At 40.2% G+C, this 25,846-nt stretch overlaps 1 protein-coding gene across 1 annotated transcript in view; it reads left to right on the top strand.

Moving 5' to 3' along the window:
• The window catches only part of PECR (peroxisomal trans-2-enoyl-CoA reductase), a 29,554-nt gene extending 3,945 nt beyond the window's left edge, over positions 1-25,609 (top strand). Inside the window, 8 exon segments of the mRNA XM_067023370.1 lie at positions 4,105-4,238; positions 5,913-6,109; positions 8,990-9,232; positions 13,445-13,541; positions 16,013-16,123; positions 22,734-22,803; positions 22,806-22,844; positions 25,481-25,609. Of these exon segments, the coding sequence (XP_066879471.1) occupies positions 4,105-4,238; positions 5,913-6,109; positions 8,990-9,232; positions 13,445-13,541; positions 16,013-16,123; positions 22,734-22,803; positions 22,806-22,844; positions 25,481-25,566 (977 nt within the window). The 3' untranslated portion in view covers positions 25,567-25,609.
• The last annotated feature ends 237 nt before the right edge of the window (positions 25,610-25,846 follow it).

Below are 25,846 nucleotides of genomic sequence, written 5' to 3'. Positions count from 1 at the left end.
CCCATCTTTGTTGCTGTAATTACCAGTCTCATTCTTTCCATTTTTGTTATTGTTGCCCTGTGAAATCATTTTTTCTAGAACAGCAAGAAGATGTAAAGCTTTCTCAGCTTGGTAGGTTAATATATACAGGTCTACGAGCAAAAAACACACTGCTTGGGCAAATTTTTCTTCAAAAGGTTCTATGAACTGATATAAAGTTTTTCACCAACGGATATGGCTTCTGTATGCTGTCAGACATGATACAGGATGACTGCTTGATTGTAATACAACATACTATTTTCAAGATCATCTAGTCCATCCATTTCTTCAACAGCCGAGTGCACCTGATTCTTCAACTGGTTAAGTGTCTGTCTTAAACTATCTGTTGTTGTCTGGTTACTTTTGAAAAACTCAGCTACTGCCGTATTCAAAATTATTTTATAATCGTCTTTGTTTATATCTTGTAGGCAGGCAAGATGTTGCAGACAGACATCATAATTTCCAGCTATGAAAGCCTGGAAAGCACTGGTGGACAACTCCTTCTCTTGATCAGTGATCTCAGGTCACTTCTTGGATACTTTTTGTCCCATATTTTTTTTACTTCTGACTATTGCCCCGAGTTACTATCAACTTTACTATGTGGCCACACTTTCACTCTTCACTCCGGGGATTCACCTACCGGGCCGCCAGCCGCGGTGGGTCCTCAAAGTGTAGCAACAATCGACGAGAGGGGGTAAGGAACTGAACGCACCAAGGTATGGGATCAGAAGGGCACAAGCAACTGATGGTTGCAAGACAAGTTTAATAACAAAGCATAGCCGTATATATACCCCTAAAGCAGGGAATTTGCTTAGTCATCATCTTATCGGCATCAGCTGGTTGATTGGCTTCTCGGCTTAGTCACGCCTTATCAGCATCAGCTGGTTGATTGGCTTCTCGGCTTCTCCCTCAAAGGCACCAATTTCCCCTCCAGGGTTGCTTTTCCTAGCTTTAGGGAACAACCAGGGACTCCCAGTAACTGAGCAGGTCCCTGGAGCGATTTGGCCAAAGGCCATCTCCTTTTTTACGTTCATACCATAAAGTCCAGGATGCATACCAAGGAGAGTACAATCGGGCCCTGAGGCTTATGAGGGTCTTAATGGCGCCTTCCTCAGAGGGCAATGCTCGCCACAAAAATGTTAGCCAATTCAATTTCCAGTGAGAAGCCTCCTATTTTTTGGTGTGAATTACAAGTTGGATTTTGAGGTATGCTTTTTTAAAATAAATTTATTTATTTTACTTATTTATTTTGGGCTGCATTGGGTCTTCGTTACTGAGTGCAGGCTTTCTCTAGTGGTGACGAGCGGGGGCTACTCTTTGCACGCTGCAGTGTGCAGTCTTCTCATTGCGGTGGCTTTTCTTGTTGTGGAGCACGGGCTCTAGGCATGTGGGCTTCAGTAGTTTGTGGCACGCGGGCTCAGTAGTTGTGGCTTGCGGGGTCTAGAGCGCAGGCTCCGTAGCTGTGACTCACAGGTTTAGTTGCTCTGCGGCATGTGGGATCTTCCCAGACCAGGGCTCGAACCCGTGTGCCCTGCATTGGCAGGCGGATTCTTAACCACTGCGCCACCAGGGAAGTCCGAGGCATGCTTTTTAAAGTGATTATTGTGTTGTCTTTCACATCCAAATGATTTTGACTGTCCCTTTTCTGAGAGGATGCTGAAAGCCCTAGCTCACAAGGGCAGGATATAGCGAACAGAATTGAAACCCTCTTCCTCTATTTGACAGATGCTCTTAGACCAGAGGAGTCCTGATTCCATCAAAGAATATTGAACCTAAGACCATTCACATTGAATACAAGCTAGATCCTTGTCTCTGTCCTCAAATTAGTCATTCTCTTTCTGTGACAGTGGATGAAATGAAAGTAGGAATTGCAAGTGGAAATTGTGAGGCAAGACAGCACTCTTTCTTGCTCTGGTGACTAGGCTCTTATCAACACCAGGGACATAGAAGGTGCTTAAATGTAGCACTCTGAGTTGAAGATTGAAAGGAATCAGTATCAGCCCAAGTAGAAAAGCAATATATTTGGCTACAAATGCCTCTGATGTGGAAATAACTCATTATTTGCTAGTTACTTCTGTACCTTGTTCTAAGTAAGTTTATCAAGCTTCCTGAATTTCTCTAGCAACTCATATAAACAACAAAAAAAGTCCATCCAAATCATTTAGCATAAGGGTGAGGAGAAGGATATCATCTAATAATTTTCTAGTTTATTGTAAAATAAGAGCATTGCAATAAATTCAGGTAGTATGGAAGTATATAAAAGAAAAACATGAGCTTTCCCATTCTACCCATCTCCTAAATCCCTTTCCTGGTGATTTTCTATAAGTCACCCACATGCACACATATACACTTGTATGTATTTTGTTATTTATAAAACTGTGACTGTAGTATTCTTACTGCTCTGTAATTTTTTCTTTCCATGCTAGTGCATATAGTAGTACTTCATTCTTCTCAAAGTTATACAGTATTCTATTGTATGGATGTGTAATAATTTATTTAACCATTCCTTTAATGGAAATTTAGGTTTCTAGTTCTACCCAGCACTGCAGCATTCTGCCTTGTAATACCTTTGCCCGCTGGTTCAAGTTTATATAGCAGTTAAAATAAATAGCCTTTTAAAGTTGTGTCCCAGTATAGCTCTGCTAATATTAGATAACTTTCCTGAAGCCTTCAGGGTTCAGATAGTAGTTAGTGATAATTTAGTAAGCTTCTAATTAGATAATTCCTGTGAATAATCCTATTTATATTTTCATTATATCTCTTATTTGAGGCCTGGGACAAAGTCAGGCATTAATCACCTTAGTATTCTTGAGGATTTCTTTTTTTTTTTTTTTTTTTTTTTTTTAATGAGGCTTAACTTCTTAATGTGGATTTAGGAAGAGTTGTAGATGTCAGATTTCCATGCCCTGTCAGCCTGTGCTCTGCTCTGGGAACTAGAGCAGTTAATGCCCATCTTTACGGCAGAAAGATCAAAGAAAAGAAGGTGATGAGCAGAGGCTAATCCAGGGGAACTTGTTTCTCCTTTCCGTTTTATTAATTAGGTTAGCTATTCCTCCTAATTCAGGGAAACCTGGCTGAGGGTTGGACCTGGTCTAGAAATGTGTATTTCAATTCTTTCCCCTCCTGGGAGTAGAAGCTTCCTCCTGGAAACAGAAGAAGAAAGGAATAACGGTTCTCCTAACAGTATAATATATGCTTTGTTGAAAATTATACATCAATTTTAAAAAATAAATTTATTTATTTATTTATTTATTTATTTTGGGCTGTGTTGGGTCTTCGTTGCTGCGTGCTTCTCTAGTTGTGGCGAGCGGGGGCTACTCTTTGTTGAGGTGCGCGGGCTTCTCACTGCGGTGGCTTCTCTTGTGCGGAGCATGGGCTCTAGGCACGCGGGCCTCAGTAGTTGCGGCACACAGACTCAGTAGTTGTGGCTCACGGGCTTTGTTGCTCTGCGGCACATGGGATCTTCCCCGACCAGGGCTCAAACCCATGTCCCCTGCATTGGCAGGTGGATTCTTAACCACTGCGCCACCAGGGAAGTCCTCTTAATACTTTTAAGTGTAACTTTTCTGTCAAGATATAGGTTCAATATTACTCAGCTAAAGATCTGAGGGAACTCTACAGATCTCTGGAGTTCTCTCCCTGTGTACCTCCTTTCTCTCTGTGCCCTGTGTAATCTAGCTGTCTTGGCCTCCCTGGACTCCCAACTTCATCTCTTCTACCCAGGAGACTGCTGGGCTCTGAATGGGTTCCTCCTCCCTATGTTGCTGCCTGAAGACTCTCTCTAGGCAGCACTCTGGAATAATAATAGGGCTCACATTGTTTGTGTTCACTCTCTGGGATCATTATCCTGTGCTACTTGATATCCAGTGCCTGGAAATCATTGTTGCATATATTTTGTTCAGTTTTTTAGTTGTTTTGGACTGAGGGTAAGTTCAGTTCCTATTACTCCATCTTGACCATAAGCAGAAGTCCTAATTCATCTTTTTTTATAGGAACACATGAAACATTTTCTAAACATTATTACTTTCAGAATTTGGACAACCAGTGAAAACATTTTTAGCTGTTCTTTGGCTTTTGTCTCCTCAGGGTGTAATGTGATCATTGCATCCTGTGAGTCTGATAGATTAAAATCTGCCACAGATGAACTGAAAGCCAGACTGCCTCCTACCAGCCAGGCTCAAGTCACTCCCATAAAATGCAACATCTGCAATGAAGAGGAGGTAAAGCAAATCTATCTTTGTATTTTTAAATTTTATTGTAGTATAGTTGATTTACAATGTGTTTAATTTCTGCTGTCAGCAAAGTGACAGTTATACAGATATATATTCTTTTTCATATTTTCCATTATGGTTTATCACAGGGTATTGAATACAGTTCCCTGTGCTATACAGTAGGACCTTGTTGTTTATCCATTCTATATGTAATAGCTTGCATCTGCTAATCACAAACTCCCAATCCTTCCCTCCCCCTTGGCAACTACAAATCTGTTCTCTATATCTGTGAGTCTGTTTTTGTTTCATAGATATATTGATTTGTGTTTTATTTTAGATTCCACATATATGTGATATCATATGGTATTTGTCTTTCTCTTTCTGACTTAGTTCACTTAGTATGATAATCTCTAGATCCAACCATGTTGCTGCAAATGGCATTATTTCATTCTTTTTAATGGCTGAGTATTATTCCATTGTGTGTGTGTGTGTGTGTGTGTGTGTGTGTGTGTGTGTGTGTGTGTATCACATCTTTATCCATTCATCTGTTGATGGACATTCAGGTTGTTTCAGTGTCTTGCTATTGTAATACTGTTGCTATGAACATTGGGGTGCATGTATCTTTTCAAATTATAGTTTTGTCTGGGTATATGGCCAGCAGTGCAGGAGTGGGATTTCTGGATCATATGGCAACTGTAGTTTTAATTTTATGAGGAATGCAAATCTATCTTACTTATTCATTCATTTTAATTTATAGTAGTTGTCCCTAAACCTGACTGTGCTTTAAGTTTTCCCATAGTAGCTATCTTAGATGAGGTTCACTAGAAGCAGAGCCTGTGAAGGAGATTCTTGAGCTAATGATCTATTGGGTGAGTGGCCTCAGGAGAAAGAGAGGAAGGGAAGAAATGTAGCGAAGCTTAGCAAGGACAGTTTCATCTAGAGACTACCTTTTGTGCCTTTTGCCCTTTAACTCATTTTGTAATGCCTGTTTCATCACTATCCATTATTCTGTGTTGGTAGCTCACAAAGTAAAACAATAGAGGGGTGATCCAGGTCCTTGGATAAATCTTGTCATTAAAATTCCAAATTTAGCTTTATGATCTATGGGTATCGGATACTGGTAAATTATTGACTGATATAGGATTTTCAGGTTTATTCATTGTGACTACCTCTCCATTTACTGTGGTTCTCAGAGTTACTATTCACTGTGAGACACTGCAAGCTCTGCTACTCTCCTAAAGCAGGTGATAAAGTCCAAGTAGCAAGTTAGGTTATTAACCGGTTCACTTTTAACATTTTATTTATTTATTTATTGAAGTGCAGTTGATGTACAATTTATATGTTACAGGTGTATAATATAGTGATTCACAATTTTTAAAGGTTATACTCCATTTATAGTTATCATAAAGTATTTGCTATATTCCCCATGTTGTATAATATATTATTGTAGCTTATTTTATACCTAATAGTTTGTACTTCTTAATCTCCTACCCCTACATTGCCCCTCCCTGCTTCCCTCTCCACATTGGTAACCACTAGTTTGGGCTCTATGTCTGTGAATCTGCTTATTTTTTGTTATATTCACTAATTCATTGCATTTTTTAGATTCCACATATAAGTGCTATCATACAGTATTTGTCTTTCTGTGTCTGTAACCAGTTCACTTTTAATGGTTTTCTTTAGGCAAATAATTTAGTCAAAGCCACCTTAGACTTTTATGGTCAGATCAGTTTATTGGTAAACAATGGAGGAGGCCAGTTCTTCTCTCCTTCTGAACACATCAGTTCAAAGGGGTGGAATGCTGTGATTGAAACCAACCTGACGGGTGCCTTCTACATGTGCAAAGCAGGCAAGTGTGATCAATCATCCAAGAAGTCCAAGTGTCTTTATGTAAAGATCATAGAGAATCCTGAAAGAGAAATTGTTATGGGCTCAGAAGTTCCATGTCATCAACACTTACTGCCCTGATTTAACTTACATACAACATAGCAATGCAAATTGCTGCATTTCTGGATAGTAATTCGGCAACATTTATAAAATACAAATATTGTTTGATCTGTTGATTTTATTTCTAGGAAGTTATCATATAAAAATTATTCAGGATTTGTACAAACGTATTGCTACAAAGTGCTTCATAAAATAAAGGAAGACTCCACACTTATTTTGTTTTTAAGAAATGAATCTGTTAAATCTGTTACAAGGACCTATTAATTAATTCAGTGAAATCTTCAGGGAGATACCAGAGTCCACATTTTTTATCACTAATAAGTAATTAGCACACATGCATAGTCTTTAGATTAAAGCTTATGTTTCATAGGTGGTAGTACTCAACCCTGAAGTTGGGTAACTGAATAGTTCCCTTACAAACTAACCAAGGCATTTTTATGCTGAAAAATGTGGAACAAGTATAATTCTGAACCACAGGGTCTTCACCCCAACATGGGTTAGGCTTTATATTCTTAGTATCTCTAAATCAAAGGTCTTGCAGACACTTCCAGCCTCATTTTTATCTAACTGGTAGTATACAGTTCTGTATTAATTGTGATACAGGATGAGCTGCTGAAGTATAGAGATACATAAAAAAGAAGAGCTTGAATAAGATAGTTGACTTCTCCCTCACATAAGAACTCAAGGTATATCGTCCAGGGATAGTATGGTAGTTCCATAATCATTAGGGAATAAGGATCCTACTCCTTGCTTTACTGTCTTTGACATGTGGTTTCCATCCTATGGTCCAAAATGGCTGCTCCAGTTCCTGTCATTGTAACTGCATTCCAGACAGTAGGAATGAGAAAAAATGTAATACTCACTCATTCTTTTTAACAGCACCATCGGAAAGTGGCCCCATTACCTTCACTGACATTCATCATCAGCTAGAACTCAGTTAAAAGATCATACCTACCTATAAGGGATACTGGGAAATAGAATCTTTAGGTGAATCTATGTGTGTAAGTACAAATTCAATTTCTATGTAAGAAGAGGAGCATGAGTATTAGGAGATAGCTTGTAGTCTCTAACTCACCCTTCATAGCTCAGCACTTCAACACCTTCTAGCACTCAAGTCAACAGTCTCTTACCAACCTGAGGTTCCTTGCCAACAGCCATTAATTAGAAGTCTGCAGTCTAGATTCAGTTATGATTTTTTTTTTTTTAAAGAAGATGTTGGGGGTAGGAGTTTATTAATTTTTTATTTATTTATTTTTGCTGTGTTGGGTCTTCGTTTCTGTGTGAGGGCTTTCTCTAGTTGTGGCAAGCGGGGGCCACTCTTCATCGCGGTGCGCGGGCCTCTCACTATTGTGGCCTCTCTTGTTGCAGATCACAGGCTCCAGACGCGCAGGCTCAGTAGTTGTGGCTCACGGGCGTAGTTGCTCCGTGGCATGTGGGATCCTCCCAGACCAGGGCTCGAACCCGTGTCCCCTGCATTAGCAGGCAGATTCTCAACCACTGCACCACCAGGGAAGCCCTCAGTTATGATTTTTATTAGCCAGAATTGAATTAAAGAATACAGGGCCTATAGTCTTTGTTTTGTTTTGTTTTGACTTTAAACAATGGGACTTAGCTTTTGGTTTTGAAAACAAGAAATATGAAACATACATTTTTCTGTACCATAATAATAATAGTGAAAAACTGAAAACCATTTAAATATTCTAGAGTAAAATATTAGTTGAGTGAAGTTTTATACATCTACAGGATAGAGTACTATGCAGCCACTAAAAATATAGGTATAAAAATATACTTCTCAATATGAAAAGATATTCCCAGACATCGAGTGAAAAGCAGGTTATAAAACATTCTACCTAGCATGATCACATTTCTGCAAAAACCAGTATATATTTATATATGGCTGTATATGAATAGACATAATTCTGAAGGAGTTTATACCAAAATACTGACATATTATCTCTGGGAGGTAAAATTACATATTATTTTCATCTTTTTGCATATCTGCTTTTTCTAGTTTTTCTAAAATGAACATGTATTTTTTATTTAATTAAAATGATTTAAGTTATGATTACCCTGAAGCTCCAGGTTTTTCAACTTGTACTATTTGACACAATATGCTATTGTTAAAGACTTGTGGGAACATCCACATATAAATTACTGGTGAATTTAGACTTTCCTGTAGCCTTTAATTATTCATTTTACTAATATAGGAATTTCTTTCTCCCGGTTTATTTTTGAAAACCTCTTGAATGTGTGAAAAAGTTAAAGAAATAATATAATGAACTCCTATTAGGCATACCTTGTTTTATTATGTTTTGTTTTATTGCACATCTAGCAAGTCTGCCAGCACTGTTTTTCTCTGTGTCATATTTAGGTAATTAATGCAATATTTCAAATTTTTCATTATTATTATATTTGATGATTTGTGGTCAGTGATCTTTGATGTTACTATTGCAAAAAGATTACAACTTGCTGAAGGCTCAAATGATGGTTAGCACTTTTTAGCAATAAAATATTTTAAAATTAAGGTTGTACATTATTTTTCTATACATAATACTATCGCACATTTAATAGACTATAGTATAGTGTAAACATAATTTTTATATGCACTGGGAAACAAAAAAATTTGCGTGATTCACTTTATTGCAATATTGCTTTATTGTGGTGGTCTGGAACTGAACCTGCCGAATCTCCGAGCTGTGTCTGTATACCTTTCATTTAGATTAACCAAGTGCTAACATTTTGCTGCATTTGCATTCTCTCTTTGTGTCTTTCCCCCCCTCTCTTCCTCCCTCCCATATCTGGATCTCGTTTAGGCGGTGCTCTGAATCCCCTCTCCTCGAGCACCGGGAAACAAAGAGGGAAGAAAAAGTCTCTTGTCTCTTTGGCAGCTCCACACTTCTCCCGGACTCCCTCCCGGCCACCTGTGGCGCACTAGCCCCCTTCAGGCTGTGTTCACGCAGCCAACCCCAGTCCTCTCCCTGGGATCCGACGGAAGCCCGAGCCTCAGCCCCCAGCCCCCGCCCGACGGCGGGTGAGCAGACAGGCCTCTTGGGCTGGTGAGTGCTGGTTGGCACCGACCCTCTGTGTGGGAATCTCTCCGCTTTGCCCTCCGCACCCCTGTGGCTGCGCTCTCCTCCGCGGCTCTGAAGCTTCCCCCTCCGCCACCCGCAGTCTCCGCCCGCGAAGGGCCTTCCTAGTGTGCGGAAACCTTTCCTCCTTCACAGCTCCCTCCCAGAGGTGCAGGTCCCGTCCCTATTCTTTGTCTCTGTTTTTTCTTTTTTCTTTTGCCCCACCCAGGTACGTGGGGTGGCGTTTTTTGCCTTTTGGGAGATCTGAGGTCTTCTGCCAGGGTTCAGTAAGTGTTCTGTAGGAGTTGTTCCACATGTAGGTATATTTCTGATGTATTTGTGGGGAGGAAGGAGATCTCCATGTCTTACTCCTCCGCCATCTTGAAGGTTCCCCCCTCCCCGAAAGTCCCGCTTCTATGTTTTGTAGCTGATACTCTTCCATAAAAAGACTTCTAGTTACACCACAACCATCACTTCTCCTTATATATGTTATTATTATTATTAACTTTTTTAGTATACCACTATGGAATCAAGGATTTCTTTTCAAATTCATTGTTTCAAATGCACACATTGTCTCAAATTTAATAGAAATTTGTGTTTCTATGTTTCGCTATTACAAATAATTCTGTGATGAGTAACATTGTAAATATTTGTTTCACATTTGTGGAGGTAATATATTTAGCGTATATCCGGGAAGTTGGACTGCTGGGTGAAGAGGAAATGTATCCTGTTAGGCATTTGCAAGTTTCTTTGCATTTTGCACTCCATCGTCAATGAATGAGAATGCCTGTTCCTCACAGCCTCACCAAAAATGTGTCTTGTCAATTTCTGGACAACTCTGATGGGCAAGAAATGATATCCCAGTGCAGCTTCTTTTCATCTGTTGAAAGGCTGCCTGGATATTTCTTGTGTGTGTGTGTTTGAATTGTATTGCTGTCTTTGCAAGTGTTTCTCTGGGGTTCTCATCATTTTTTGACATTTTCAGTGTTGTCTGAGAATAGTCCAATTTCCATTACAATCTGTGCAGAGGAGCTTAGACTGACCCGCTGATCTTTTGGGTCATTGTCAATCATTACAAGGGCAAGAGATGGGCCAAAAAGCAACTCATATCTCCCATGGCGAGAGAATTCATGGCCCAAATGCCTATCAATGAGTGAATGAATAAACAAATCATGGTGTATATGTATAATGTGCGACTCAGAAATGAACAGGAGTGAGCTATTGATTCATGCAGCAGTGTGGATAAATATGAAAATCATTATTCTGAGTGAAAAAAGCCAGATAGAAAAGAGCATGTACGTATGATTTCATTTATATGTTTAAGTCCTAGAAGCATTGAAAAAAAATTGTTAGAGATAGATTCACTGAGAGTTAGATATTATTCTGCTTCCTATTCATAAATTACAGGAAGAAAATGAAGCGGTGTGACAGCCTTTAGGGTGGTTTATCGCTCATAATCTCTTCCTTCATACAGTGTAAGACATTTCAAATCATATCTGATACACAAATAAGGCCTTAGTATTTCAGAAAACTTTCTCAGTGAAAGAAGAGCTGTGAGACGTTATTCAGATGGCACAATGAAATCTCATGGAACTCCTAGTCCAGATAAATGCACTTCCTTCTCTTCTGGGCTTTTGCTTCAGAAAAGTGGCTGGAACAATGCCTCATGTGACATAGTTTCCATCCTGCCGCGGAATTATCCACCATCTGTTCCGTTTTGGTGGGGGTCACTTTTTTCTCCTGGAAGCGGAGTTTTTACAAACTCGTGGTCCATTCGGGCCTCTCATCCACCTGGACCTCCCAGTAATGCCAGCCGGAATCAAATCCTTCAGAACCCAGGACTACTGGATAAGCCGTAAATCTCTCTGGATAAACTCTGCTTTTTCTTCACAAATGTCACCAATTTTTTTTTTTTTTTAATCCTCAGAGACAGAGAGATTAGGATGTGCTGTTTCAAGATCCAGAGTAACTTTCAGTTTCCATGTAATTTTCTGCAGTGCCAATTACTGCAGAGGAAGGCCGTCTCCTTCCTTCCTTATGGAACCAACAGAGAGCTAGGCGCTTCAGTCTTTCACACCTGTCATGGGTGGTCTCGACATCCAGCAGCACTTTCCCTTCTGACATCACACTCTTCTCTGCCAACTTCTTTAGTAGGTCTTTGAGTGTGGAGATGTAGTCTGAAAATTCTATTGTGTTTGCATTGAGTTTGTATTAAATGTCCTTCTTGGCTAAGCCTTGAGAACTATGTAGGGGAGGATAAACAATTTACCCTCTGCCCTTCTGAGCTCTTAGCTGAGACTCCTGTAATAAAAGACAGATGAACAGGAGAAAAACAAATAGAATTTTATTCACATGTATACCTCATGTATACATGGGAGGTACCCAGGGAAAAATGAGCAACTGCCGGTCGTGGCTTCAAATTCAGGGTTAAATACTATCTTAATAGGGAAAGGGGAGAGGGGATATAGACCTCTTGGGGGTGGGGAGTATATGATTTTTAGGAAAGATGAATGGGTCCTTTGAAGAATGGATGGGAGGTATGAGAGTTGGTGACAAAGTTTGTCCACATGTGGTGTCAACATCTAGTCTCCTGTCATGTGACAACAGTCAGCCTTCCCTGGTTGATGAGACTCCCAGGGAGGGGATTTATGACAGTGCGTTCCTTTTAGCCGATGAGGGGGGTTCAGAGAAAGCCTCTCTCTGCATTTACTGTTTTTCAAGTGCCCACAGCTGAACATAATCAATATACCATGGCAGGAGCATGTTTGGGTGGCATCTCACTCCCTTCAACTGCCTCTCGCTCACATTCAACAAACTGGCCCAGGTGCTCAAATTCAGAGAGTAATTTCTGTCTCTGATTTTCCAGCTCTCTCTCTCCCCCACCACCCCCGCCCCACTCCTAGTGGTTTTCTTTCTTGGGTGGCTATTTGTTTCTGAACACCTGCCACTTTCTTCTTCAGGGGCTCTAGGTCACTGCCGAGCCTTTTCCTATGATGAGAGGCAGGACCTCATATGGTGGCCCTGGTGGTCAGGGAATGAGTGCAAGGGGACAAACATCTCTAGGTTCTCCTCCCAGAAGATTGCCCGAACTCGACTATGCTTCCTGCATATGCTCATGTGTTCTGCCCCCGCCTCTTGCTCCTGGTGGTGTGAAGCTACGTGTTCACCGTCATGTCATCCTGTCCAGCTGGGCGTTACTCCAGAAGGGCCCCTCCTAGCATTGGTGGCAAGCAAGGAAACCTGTCCCGTAAATCCACCCCAGACTGTGGCCACATTCGATGGTGATGAGGTTGCTCAGGTAGTTCTGGCAGATGGAACGTTTGGTTTCTGCCTGGAGTCCTGCCAGGGCTTTTGCAGCCAACATGGGGGCTGAGGGGGACTTTCTTCAGGAAGATGGGGCTATGGAGGTACTCTCTAGTGAGGAGTGGGTACACTCCCAGATCTCACATACTTGGCTCTGAGGACCTTTTAATTAGAAATTCTAAGCCATCGTATGTCTATACCTTTTTGCACCATATGGATACAGACCTAAGTATTTGAACCTCTTCTCTGGAAACATATTAAAATTCATTTAAATTTTTTTTATGTCTAGAAATTCTGTTGATACTATTTCTAGCCTGAAGTATGAATTTCATATCCCTTATTATCTAAAATGGATTTAAAAAATAACCACACTGGGCTTCCCTGGTGGCGCAGTGGCTGAGAGTCCGCCTGCTGATGCAGGGGACGCGGGTTCGTGCCCCGGTCCGGGAAGATGCCACATGCCGCGGAGCGCCTGGGCCCGTGAGCCATGGCCGCTGAGCCTGCGCTCCGCAGCGGGAGAGGCCACAATAGTGAGAGGCCCGCATACCGCAAAAAAAAAAAAAAAAGAAAAAATAACCACACTTGTAACCCTCAAAATTAGCAATTTGTTTGTTTTCTTCCATAATCAAAAGTTCTTCAAAATATTCCTCTTATGCACATGATGATTTGGGGGATCTTATGTGGGCCTTGACTTACGTGGGATTTGTTTGACTATCAGATAGCTGTGGTTTTGCTTTAATATTGAAGGACCTGGTTCTTTCTTATGGTTCAGACAGGGACTCATAACAAGAACATTGTGGTGGAACTCTGACAGGTCATTGGTACACCTATCAATTTAGTTAAGGGAGACATACTCAAGAGAAGCTGATTGTAATGTTTGTATTTTGTCTTTTAAAGGCATAGTGGAGCTGCCAGAGAAGGTGTTTACAACCTCACCAAATCCTTAGCTGTGGAATGGGCCAGCGGTGGAATAAGGATCAATTGTGTTGCCCCTGTAGGTAAATGTTCAATATGAGAGCCGTTGACAAATTGTGTTCTTCTGATTCCATTTGTGTTGTTAATAGAGGTATTTGTTAATATGCATGTATACTAGAAAAGATTGGCTTTTAAAAATAGATAAAACCAGGAAGAAATATTCTTTGATTTACAACCAGATTGTCAAGAAGGTTAAGTTAAGCCAGTGATTCTTACTCCTGGCTGTATATTAGAATCATCTATGAAATAAAAAATAGTGGTATATAAGCTTGACTCCAAACTATGGAATCCAGCTGTTGGTATTTTTTTAAGCTGATTCAATTGCACAGTGAAGGAAATTCAAGTTCACCGTGAAGGTTGAGAATCGCTGCTTTAAAGAATGAATTTTTCTAGATTATCTTGTTATTTCTTGGTATATCATTAATCCTTTATTAGGAGAGAGAGAAACTTAAAGTCAAAGTTCTAGGAAGGAATTTCCAGTTGAAGATCAACTATAAGTCAACGGGAAATTTCTCTGAAACATAATGTAAAAGATAGGGAAAAAAATAATTTGTCAGCTTTAAACACTGTCATATTATGTGAAGTAAGACATAGCTTAAGCTTCCTTGGGTATTACATATTGGCCATGTACTCCAAGAGAGATAATAAATGAAACATCTCACACATCCTGCAAAACTCAGCTCAAATTCACTTCTCTGTGATGATTCCTGGTCATTGCTAAGATAGTAATCATCCCTCAATCTGAAACTCTGTAATATCTGGAGGTATTACCTATGATCTATCTATATAGTATCCACAGATATTGTTATCTCTGCTACTCAGTGGGAACTAAGCATGAACTGACTTGTAGATGTTAGAGAAATCTCATCTCTAACAAATGCAGGTTCCTAGCCAGAAACTTCACATCCCTTAAATGCTTTGGGGCTGACATTACCTTATCTACCTTACTCTCAAATATTTATAGGGTAAATTAGATATAGTTCCATTCTGAATGTTGATACTTTGGAATACTGGCCTCCAAATGTGTATTTCTTGATAACCTTTAATGATGTGATGGTGTTATAAGCACAATACTAAAGTCAGGTTTGTCCTCCACAGATGTTTTTAGGTTTAATGTCTAAACCTTAATACTACTGGAAGATTCCATCCTCTTTATTTATTTATTTTTAAAATTTATTTATTTATTTATTTATTTTTGGCTTCGTTGTGTCTTCGTTGCTGCGTGCGGGCTTTCTCTAGTGGTGGCAAGTGGGGGCTACTCTGCAGTGCGCGGGCTTCTCATTGTGGTGGCTTCTCTTGTTGCAGAACACTGGCTCCAGGTGCGCGAGCTTCATTGGTTGTGGCTCGCGGGCTCAGTAGTTGTGGCTCGCGGGCTCTAGAGCTTAGGCTCAGTAGTTGTGGCGCACGGGCTTAGTTGCTCTGCGGCATGTGGGATCTTCCCAGACCAGGGCTCGAACCCGTTTCCCCTGCATTGGCAGGCGGATTGTTAACCACTGCGCCACTAAGGTAGTCCCAATTCCATCCTCTCTGTTTTTTTTTCCCCCGGTACGCGGCCCTCTCATTGTTGTGGCCTCTCCCGTTGCGGAGCACAGGCTCTGGACGGGCAGGCTCAGCAGCCATGGCTCATGGGCTTAGCCGCTCTGCGGCATGTGGGATCTTCCCGGACTGGGCCACGAACCCGTGTCCCCTGCATCGGCAGGCGGACTCTCAATCCCTGCGCCACCAGGGAAGCCCCTAGATTCCTTCCTCTTTAAAAAAAGGTTACAAATTGTTTAATTGGAAACCAGTATATTACCCCTCAGTATTGTTTGGAGTAATTAATACTGCCAAGTTTCTTCATCTTACTCTCATCCCTCCTGTTTCATCCCCTTCTAATAATCTCTGCTGTATATAATTATAAGCCAGTAATAAATAGCTTTATCCTGTGTTAAACAGTTTTTGAGTAATTGTTTTGGCTTTATAAACCATTGAAAGCTACTGAAAGCTGAATAAAAGAATTCTTAAACAATTAAAATTAAAATTTATTTGTATTGCATTTAAATTTTTTATTTGTGATTTTTCTCTAGGTAAGAAGCCATGATAATATTGCATTTTCTAAGTCCTACTTAACTATAGGCCAGTTTTCCATTGTAAAACATAGAAGCCTTAGTGGAAGGTAAAAGAGACTCCCCTGACCCATTGTTCCCAGTTAAGGGCTTCTCTGATCTACTCGTATGATTATGCTTTCGGAAACCAAGTCTTTTATGAAAAAATCTTGAGCTTGGCTGGTTATTATGGGAGGGGAGATCACAAAGTGAGCGTTCAGATAATCCTTTTGAGTAGTGGTTGACTGTACTTCTTTGACCATTTTGAGAAAAATTAATATTAGAAATGTTAACTTTTCTATTAAACTTAAACAACTTGGTATTGGATGACAGACTGCCTTGTTGTCTTTACAATTAAAATTTAATTTTATGTACTTTATTTCTTCCTGTTTTATTTTAAACATAGGGAATCATTTATTCCCAGACTGCTTTTAACAACTATGGTCATTTGGCAAAAGACTTATTTGAAGGGTATTTTCAGCAAATCCCAGCTAAAAGACTTGGAGTTCTTGAGGAGGTGATGTATATATGTAACATTGGTTGGAGTTACTTTGTTTTATACTTTGGAGACTGGTAATATTTTGGTGTCCTTTTTAAATAGTCTGGTTGGCTAATAGAGAAGATTGCTCCCACGCCATGAAGCCATTTCCCCTCTTCCTTCTGGCTCCCAGGAATCCTATCCTGATGGTGCTTTGAATACTCACAGTAGCATTTGTTCAGGAGTGAATGCAGTGTGGATTAAGAGCAGCATTTTTTTTTTTTTTTTTTTTTGTGGTACGCGGGCCTCTCACTGTTGTGGCCTCTCCCGTTGCAGAGCGCAGGCTCCGGACGCGCAGGCTCAGCGGCCATGGCTCACGGGCCCAGCCGCTCTGCGACACGTGGGATCCTCCCAGACCGGGGCACGAACCCATGTCCCCTGCATCGGCAGGCGGACTCTCAACCACTGCGCCACCAGGGAAGCCCCAGAGCAGCATGTTTTTATTGTTTCATTGTACTTTTCAGCTACTTTGTTTTATCACATGGCATTTATGGTACACAGAAACCTAAGCAAGTCAGACAATTATGACAAAATGAAGTTCCATACATGATTTCTGTAAGGTGGCCAGTTTTAAGTATGTAAAAATCAATAGCTTTCTTAAATGCCAGCAAGATCAGTCTTAAATAGTAATTTTTTTAAAAAAAAGATCTTTTCCACAATAATAATAAAAACGAAAATACCCAGAGTAAACTTAACTCTAAATGAAAAAATGTTTATTACTGAAGAACAGAATAAACACAGACATGTCACAGTCCTCAATGGAGAGGCTCAATTTGACTAAAAACAAGTTTCCCTAAATCAGTGTATACATTTAATATATTTTTGGAATCAATATACTGATTCTAAAGTTTGTCTTGAAAAATACTTATGCCAAAACTGCCAAAAATGTTTTGAAAAAGAATAATGAGGGGATTGGACCCTCCTGCTACCAAAACATACTATAAAACTATACGTATTTACCACATCAGGGGCTGGTACTAGAAGAGGTTAAAATTAGCGGAACAGAATGGACTCTCGTATCAGTACCATATATATACAGGGAGTTTATAGGATAAAAGTAGTGTTTCAAATCTGCGAGAAAGGGATAGACCATTCAGCAAAAGTCTTGCAGCAATTGACTGTTCCTTTAGAAATCGAGCCCCCATCTCATATCACATGCAAAATGATTTTCAGATATATTTAAGTGCTAAATATAAAAGCAAAGCCATAAAACTCTTAGAGGAAAATGTGTTCTAATTCCTAGAGCTAGCTTTCATTATCAGTTTGATGTATATCTTTCCAAAATTTTACTGTGCATGCTCAAAAATATTTTTATTTACAGACTTTTTTATGAAAGTGGGATTCTACTGTATGTTTTCTTCCACTTGCTATGGAGGTAGCATAGTATATTTAATTAGACCCTATTGTTGCACTTTGAGATTCTATTTATATTTTTTATACTTCAGTAATTCTGCAGTGAACATCCTTCAAAGTAGTCATGCACTCTTGGGTGAGGAGATAACTTTCTAGAAGCAGAATTCCTGAACTAAAATTGACTTGCATATTAAATTTTAGAAGATACTGTTAAATCCAACATTTGATGAGCTATTTTGAGCAAGGCGCTTGGATTTTTATCTTGAAAACTGAGAGTGATTTTTAAAGACTTTTTTTTTTTTTTTTTTTTTGCGGTACATGGGCCTCTCACTGTTGCGGAGCACAGGCTCCAGACACGCAGGGTCAGCGGCCATGGCTCACGGGCCCAGCCGCTCCGCGGCACGTGGGATCCTCCCGGACCGGGGCAAGAACCCGTGTCTCCTGCATCTGCAGGCCAACTCTCAACCACTGCGCCAGCAGGGAAGCCCTTAAAGACTTTTAATCAAGGGAATGATCTAACTGAATTTTTGTTTTGGAGAGAACACTCCTATTTTATGAACTATATTGCCTATATTTACTGTATTAAAAATTGAAATTGAGGAATTTAAGAAATATTTATGAATTCATTTAAAATCATCTCAATAAAGGCATTACAGGCTATGAATAATATTTTTACTGAAAATAGCTACATTTTAAAATACAAAAGCAAACTTTTTTGCATTTGTTTTACATTTTTTACAAATGGCTTAATGTATGGCTTAATAGAAAACAGCTGGACTCTCACATCTGCTTCTACATTCAGTCTGTTGCAATATGTTGTTTTGGTTAAAGCATGTGAAGCAAATCTGGCTTCGTGCCAGTTGGAAAAGTGAGGAGTATTTCAATAGCCTTTTTGGGTAATTGTGGATATTCTTCTTTGATACTCAACAAGTGGCAGTTTCTTAAAGATTCATTGCAATGTGGAATCTGAAACCATGTCAGTGAACTTTTTCACTCTGTTACATTAAAATTCGTTGGTATTCCTTGCACTTTTACTGGGTCTTTCACCCATAGATGATTTTGTAATATCAGACGTTGGTCTTCTGGAGAATATGGGTTCACTGAATTACAGACATCTTCTAAATGTTGATACACAATTCATGATACAGTATCAAAAGTTCAAATTTGTTAATATCACCACCAATCTCTTCTGAAAAATCTTTAAGCATTAGAAAACTGTCAGATTCAGTGACATGTACAACTTTTCCAAAATTCTAATTTTCACTTGAAAGCTCAAATCTTGTCATTGACAACAAACACTGTCAGTTGTTTTCATCTGCTTGAAGTGGCAGTCTCACTTGGTTCATTTTTGAAAAAAATGTCTGCCAAATACCCAAGTGTGAATTACTGTAGTTTGTTAGTCATTCTTTCAAGTAAAAAATGGTGTTTTGTGAAAAAAGTGACTAGTTCGGTTAGTAGCTCAAGCACAAGTTCTTTTCCTTGAGACAACTTTATACTTCCATGTGCAGCCCAAGAGCTGAAGGTGTAATTCTCACCTCAACACACAGGACATTGAAAAGATGTGTACTCAGTAGTTGAGATTAATATGATTCATCATTTTCAATGCTCATCAAGGACATCTGAAAGTGAAACAGACTTCCTCCCACCAGCAGTGCTTGCTGGTGAAGAATATCATGACTGCTAGTATAATGATCACTACTTCACGTTTGTGTTCCTGCCGTGATCTGTGCCGAGGCTGCAGCCATTTTTCCCATCATGGCTTGGGCACCATTAGTACAAATGTCAACACAGTGAAAAAGATAGATAAGGACTCAGTATGGTTATGAAAACAGTTTTGACTCCGCAAATCCCCTGAAAAGGTCTTAGGTAAGCCTAGGGTTTTGCCAACCGTGCTGTGACTAATGTAGGTTATATCTTCAAAAAGTTTGCTTGTAAGGGGAAGAAGAGGTGATGAATTGCCATGAGTTGCAGAATAAGGAGAGCGTTTCAGCCTCTGCTTGATAGGGTCCAGCATCCCTAGGTCACGTTTCCAAGCTACTCTGATTGCCCCAGCTAATCACTAATGCCCTTTTTGGGGCAGAACTTTCACAACAGGCTATTGGTGAACTGCTTATCAGTGAGTTGTCTTCTTTTAGGTGACGGTTCCTGGGACTGAGTCAGGAGGGTCAGTGTAGCTGTAGTTTTAAAAGGAACTGCCAGGGCTCCTGCGGTGCCCTCAACGTCTCTTAGAAGGGAGTGCAGCACTTGGCAGGCCCTTCAGATGGCTTATACTTACACTGTACACTCATTTTACAAATTAAGAAACCAAGAGCCAGTGAGGTTCAGTAAGTTGCCTAAGGCCATACTCAGGTCATGGTACTAGGATTCAAACCCAAGTTGACTTATTATTGCAGCCCTATTTACAATAGCCAGGACATGGAAACAACTTAAATGTCCAATGACAGATGAATGGATGAAGAAGATGTGGTACATATATACAATGGAATATCACTCAGCCATAAAAAGGAACGAAATTGGGTCATTTGTAGAGACGTGGATGGACCTAGAGTCTGTCACACAGAGTGAAGTAAGTCAGAAAGAGAAAAACAAATATTGTATATTAACGCATATATGTGGAATCTAGAAAAACGGTACAGAAGAACCTATTTGCAGGGCAGGAATAGAGACATAGATGTAGAGAACGGACATGTGGACATGGGGGTGGGGGAAAGAGGAGGGTGGGACGAATTGGGAGATTAGGATTGATGTATGTACACTACCATGCATAAAATGGATAGCTAGCGGGAACATGCTGTAAAGCACAGGGAGCTCAGCTTGGTGCTCTGTGACGACCTAGATGGGTGAGATTGGGGTGGGGGGGGTGGGAGGGAGGTCCAAGAGGGAGGGGATATAGGTATACATATAGCTGATTCACTTCATTTTACAGCAAAAATGAACAACAATTGTAAAGCAATAAAAATAAATAATAAAATAAAATCCCTGTGATCTTTAATAAACACAGCTGAAAGTAAACAGATAACTGAGCTAAAAGAGGGGTTACCCACATAGATGACGTGGATACAAGTTGCCAGACTCCTGTAGTGTTTATTGATTGATAACATGCCCGATTTAGTACTTCAAGTTCATCTGTCAAATAGATTCCATTAAAATGAAAGTTAGGAAGAATCTATCTGAAGGTATTATCATAGTGCTTAATTTGGTAATTATAAATATCTCTTTAGTTCATTTTACCTCCATGTTGAGTTCCAAAAGTAAATCAGGTATCATGAATATTTATGTCTTTTATTAATACCTCACAGGTAGTTTCAGTCCAATTCAGTATTATTTAATGGTGCCTAGTCTGTTGGCAAAACACTGTACTGAGAGCTAGGCAATGAAAAATCCCTTTATTTGAGGGGGAGAGGTGCAAAAAGATTCTTTCCCTCTGTCAACATTTATTAAGTAGTTATTTTATGCTAAACACTGTCAAAGGATGGAGCCCCTGCTCAATATCTGAAACAAAACTCAGCACAAAACCACATTTATTGCTGGTCAGGCATGGTCCCTTGGAGTAGACTATTGAAGCTTTTGGTTTTAGAGATTTGCAGACTTCCAGAAGTCATGGTTACTTGGGTGAGAGGGTTGTTGTTTGGCTGACACTCAGAAAGGAGCTTATTGGACTGAGTCTTCCAGATTGGCTAACTTGCAGAGTCAGAGAGCTCTCACTGATTGGTTGACTAACAAAACGTGTTCTCAGGCGAGTTGTCATTGATTGATTACACAGGGTAAAACTAGTTCTGATGGTTACCTGTTGCTAGGCCCCATCAGCCCTTTCCCAGGAATGTGGGAACTTTTAAATTATTAATTCTGTACTAACTCTGTCCAATAAAAATGTGATAATAGTCACATATGTAATGTTACACATCATAATAGCCACATTAAAAAAAGTTTTAAAAAAAATGAAGTTAGTTTTAGAAATATATTTTATTTAACCCAACATATCCAAAACATTATCATTTTAACAGGTAATCATTATAAAAATTATTAATGAGATTATTTTACATTCTTCTTTCCATACCAAGTCTTCAAAATCTGATGTGTGGTTTTACACTTACAGCACATCTCAATTCAGACTAGCGGTATGGAAATGCTTTGGTTGTGTCATATGGCTAGTGGCCTCCATTTTCGACAGTGCCGTCCTATAATAGCTGCTGGGGATACAAGGATGGAGAGAAGGCTATGCTTCCCCCCAGGGTCTCAGAGTCTCAAAGAGGCACGGCCATGTAAAAAAACATGCTATAGTGCTCTGTGCAGGCCCAGGACTGGGGTGAGGCAGGCAAGGTACAAACACAATATTTAAGGACCCACTTGCTCTCAGGGTTGCACAGGTGCAGGGTCTGCCCCCAGGGTGAGCACCTCCTTAACTGCTGCACCCTTGACCCCGAGCACCTCGTTAGCCTCACCCTAGTCCCAGCCCTGCTTGGCAACCTGATCAAATGGCAGATTCTGGGGCCCTAACTCTGGAGCTTACAATTCAGGCAATCTCAAGTAGGGTCTTGGAATCTGGAGTTTCAGTAAGCATCCCCAGGGATTCTAATGCAGGACTTTAAGATCACCCTTTGAGAAACTCTGCCTGTGCCAGCAGCCTCACGTGAGAGTTCCTTTACATCCAGGGAGATAATTTCTGTCTTTCTCTTTTGTTTTGGAATTAGATGTTGCTAAACTCATCAATTACCTATCTGTACTTTTCGGGGCTGCAGTGGGATTCTCAGGTCCCTCTGGTAGAAAGCTCTGAGTTGCTGGGCTTTTGGCCTAAAGGGACCGTGGACTAAACAAACTAGAAAGCCAGTTTATTGTTATACAGACACAATGACTATTTCAAGGAGAAAACTATAAAAGGCACGTGGTGGTGTTGAAAACAATGAGGATTGTGGAAAGAACTGAATTGTTTGAGATGGGAGAGAGCAGACATTGAGCACTGCGTTCACTTTTGGCTACTTCACACTGTGTAGTTCGTTGGACACTGTCCACGGCTCTTTTTATCTTGCCTTCACCCTAGTCACGTACCTAATTTTAATGACGCTCAAATAGAAAAAGGCGTCTGTCTATGCACCTTCCGATTATGGCACACACAGACTGGCATTCTAGGCTATAGGGTTCAAGATACAGACCTGTAATTTCAGATGCGTTTACTCGGGAATGGGAAGCAGCCAGAAGTGAGGAGTATCTGATTGTTCGTATGCATGTGTGTGCTTCTGTCTCCACCTTGGTACGCTTCCTGCTATCTCCTGCAGCTTCCTGTATCGCCGGACAGTTGGTGGATGTGGATGGGGTCAGTCTCTGTACACACACTCATTTGAGATACCAGGTGAGCAGTTGAGAAACGAGTAGTCACTCACTTTACGCCTTCTCCTGTTCAGGTTTTCAAAAAGTTCTTTAGGTACTTAAGAGATAAGCGTTGTTTTTCTTGTAGAACATCAAAAATGTACAAAATATTTATGATCATCATATGATTTTTAAAGGCAGTGTTCCTAGTCCAGAAAATATCTGAATATATTGTAGCACACAGCTTTACATATTTAAAAAGTTGTTTGTGTGTGCATAGGCTGGTAAATTTTAACCTTGAAAAATACTCTCAATATGAGTATATATGTACAAGGAAGAGAAAGAAGAGAGGCAAGAAGGTGCCATACTTTTGAGAGTGAACCTCTCTTTGTTTCTCCAGTAAGTGGCTTGTGTATCTGAGTGGAAGAATCAGACCTGTTAGGTGGGGAGGGATGATATGGTGCTATTTTATACCATCTTTGGGTTATAGATTGAATGAACCCATATGAATTTGCTGTGTTCATTCACTTTTGATGTACAAAACAGCAGTTTTATAAGGCTCATCCAAATGTAGATATTACACAGAAATCTCTCTCTGTGTGTGTGTTTATCTTATGGCTGGACCATAGAACTTTGGGGTTGGAAGGGTCCTAAAAAATCTGTCCAGTATCCTGATTTTACACATGACAAAACACATCCATGGATTCAAGGCATGTCCAAGCTAATCACTCTCAAAATGTAGAAAAGAATATGAAATTCAAATGTGTTTGAACTGTTACTAAAGGTAGTTGATTAAATGGCTGCTAGTGAATTAAAATGTGGTTGATGTAACATACGTGTACTTGAATTTAATATCAGGGACCTACTCTTTTATGTGCTAATAGGCTTATCAAGGGTTCAGACCTTCTTTGCATTAATCACTGATTAGTTTGGATCTGTAATATTACTTACTCTTTTCCCCTCCCGTATATTTCTTCACTAATAGCATCAGTGTGGTAATGTGCATAAGATACTGTGGCTTTAAGGATCTCATTTGGAAACACAGAAATGCCTACATGGTTATACAGTATTGTTTTCTGATAGTATTTAATGTAGCAAGGGTGGGGGGAAAATCTTTCCACTTCCCTCAGCGGAGTTGAGTCAGTATTTGTTCAAGTGAGGTACATCGTTTTTCCTTTTTTTTTTTTTTTTTTTTTTTTGCGGTATGCGGGCCTCTCACTGTTGTGGCCTCTCCCGTTGCGGAGCACAGGCTCCGGACGCGCAGGCCCAGCGGCCATGGCTCACGGGCTTAGTTGCTCCGCGGCATGTGGGATCTTCCCGGACCAGGGCACGAACCCGTGTCTCCTGCATCGGCAGGCGGACTCTCAACCACTGCGCCACCAGGGAAGCCCTGTTTTTCCTTTTTAAAGAAGGAAAAAAACCTCGAGGTGAGTGCTTCTCCAAGCCTCCAGTGAAATGGTTTTCTTTTGTAATTCTAACACGGTTTTTTCATCAGTACAAAAAACAGCTTTTAAGTTTTTGAAGAAAGCAGCCACATCCATCTTTTAAGAATATACTCCCCCTGAATAATGAGCAGTCAGAGTCAGCCTTTCCTTCTAAAGTTTTCTTTAAGATTGCCAGCCCTGCAGTGAGAATGCCTGGGATGGAAGCTTGGCTATACCCTTATTAGCTGAGGTTCTTGGGAAAATTCATTTCTGGAAGGCTTCATTTTCTTTTCTATAAAGTGAGGTCCCTTATAGTATTCATTTCATCAGCTGTTGGGAGGATTAGATTAGTTAATGCACGTTGAAAGTCCCGTGTCAGATAGGATGCTTGTAGCTACAACTCAAACTGGCTTAAGCAATGAAGAAATTTGTTGTCTCAAATAACAGGTGAGACTTGACTCTGCAGCTCAGTGATCTCATCAAGGGCATTTTTTTCCCTCTTCCCTCTGTTTTTGCTGCTATGATGCTGGCCATATCGTAAGATGGACTCTCCTGGTAGCAGGATGGCTGCCTGCCGCACCTGCAGCTACAGGCTCCTTTGTTCACATCCACCTGGACAGAGACAGAGGGGAGGGAATGACTTTGTCTCAGCATTTCTAACCAAATTCTGAGACTCCCTGTGCTTGGGACCAGTACCCCCAGCCAGGGGAACAGAGTGCACTTATGACTTAGATCAGTCAGTGATCTGAGTCGGGTCACTTCCCCAGAACCTCATGGTTTTCTGAATGGAAACTGAGGCTGTTGGAGAGAGGAGATGGGAGACTGGCTGCTGGGAGTGTGGGCAACTCTAAGTGTCTGGTACAAAGTGAGCATGTTTTAGAAGGTGTTATTATTAAGGAAGTAAGATTGATTGAATGTCTACATTATGTCCAGCACTGTACATAGGAATCACATTAGCTCTCAACTTTAACAGATAGATGTTGTTATCCCCTCTAATAGATGAGGAAACTGAGGCTCGGGAAGAGTAACTTCTCCAAATCTGTAGAAGTAACTTCTACAAAAGCTACTAAGTGGCGGAGATGGGATTCAAATTGAGGTTTTTTTCAAAACGTTTGCCATTCGTCCCAGTAATTTCTTTTTTCTTGCTGAGAAAAGGGGTGAACCAGGGAAAATGACAAAATGGTTTGGTGGAAACTAAGAGGACTAATGAGGTTAATAGATTTGCGTCTGACCTGAGGTTTTCCACTTACTTAACATCATGACAACTGGCCCGAGGGAGTAGGGGACCTTGCTTTTGTCAAAAGGATGAAAGAGTCTTCTAAGCAAAGAGGCAAGCTCTAGGCTAAGGAAACATGGAAGTGTCCTTTGTCCCCAGATGCCTTAACATCTCAACAGTGCACTTCTGTACTTTACAGGAACATATAATCTGTATGGAAAACTTACATTCTGATTTTTTAATGTTATCAATTACATCTATGCAAAAACTATTCCTGAAATAAATGCATTTTTAAGTCCCAACCAATGCCCTTTAGCTTGTGTTCAAAAAAATTTTTAGGAATGGAAGTTAACATACTTTATGATTATACTTTTTATTTCTAAGAATGGTATTTGAAAAGTAAAA

This window comes from Kogia breviceps, chromosome 2 (genome assembly GCF_026419965.1).
Source record: "Kogia breviceps isolate mKogBre1 chromosome 2, mKogBre1 haplotype 1, whole genome shotgun sequence".
Lineage (NCBI taxonomy): Eukaryota > Metazoa > Chordata > Mammalia > Artiodactyla > Physeteridae > Kogia > Kogia breviceps.
The sequence above is the reverse complement of the archived record's forward strand: the minus strand, read 5'-3'. Positions and strand labels throughout refer to the sequence as shown.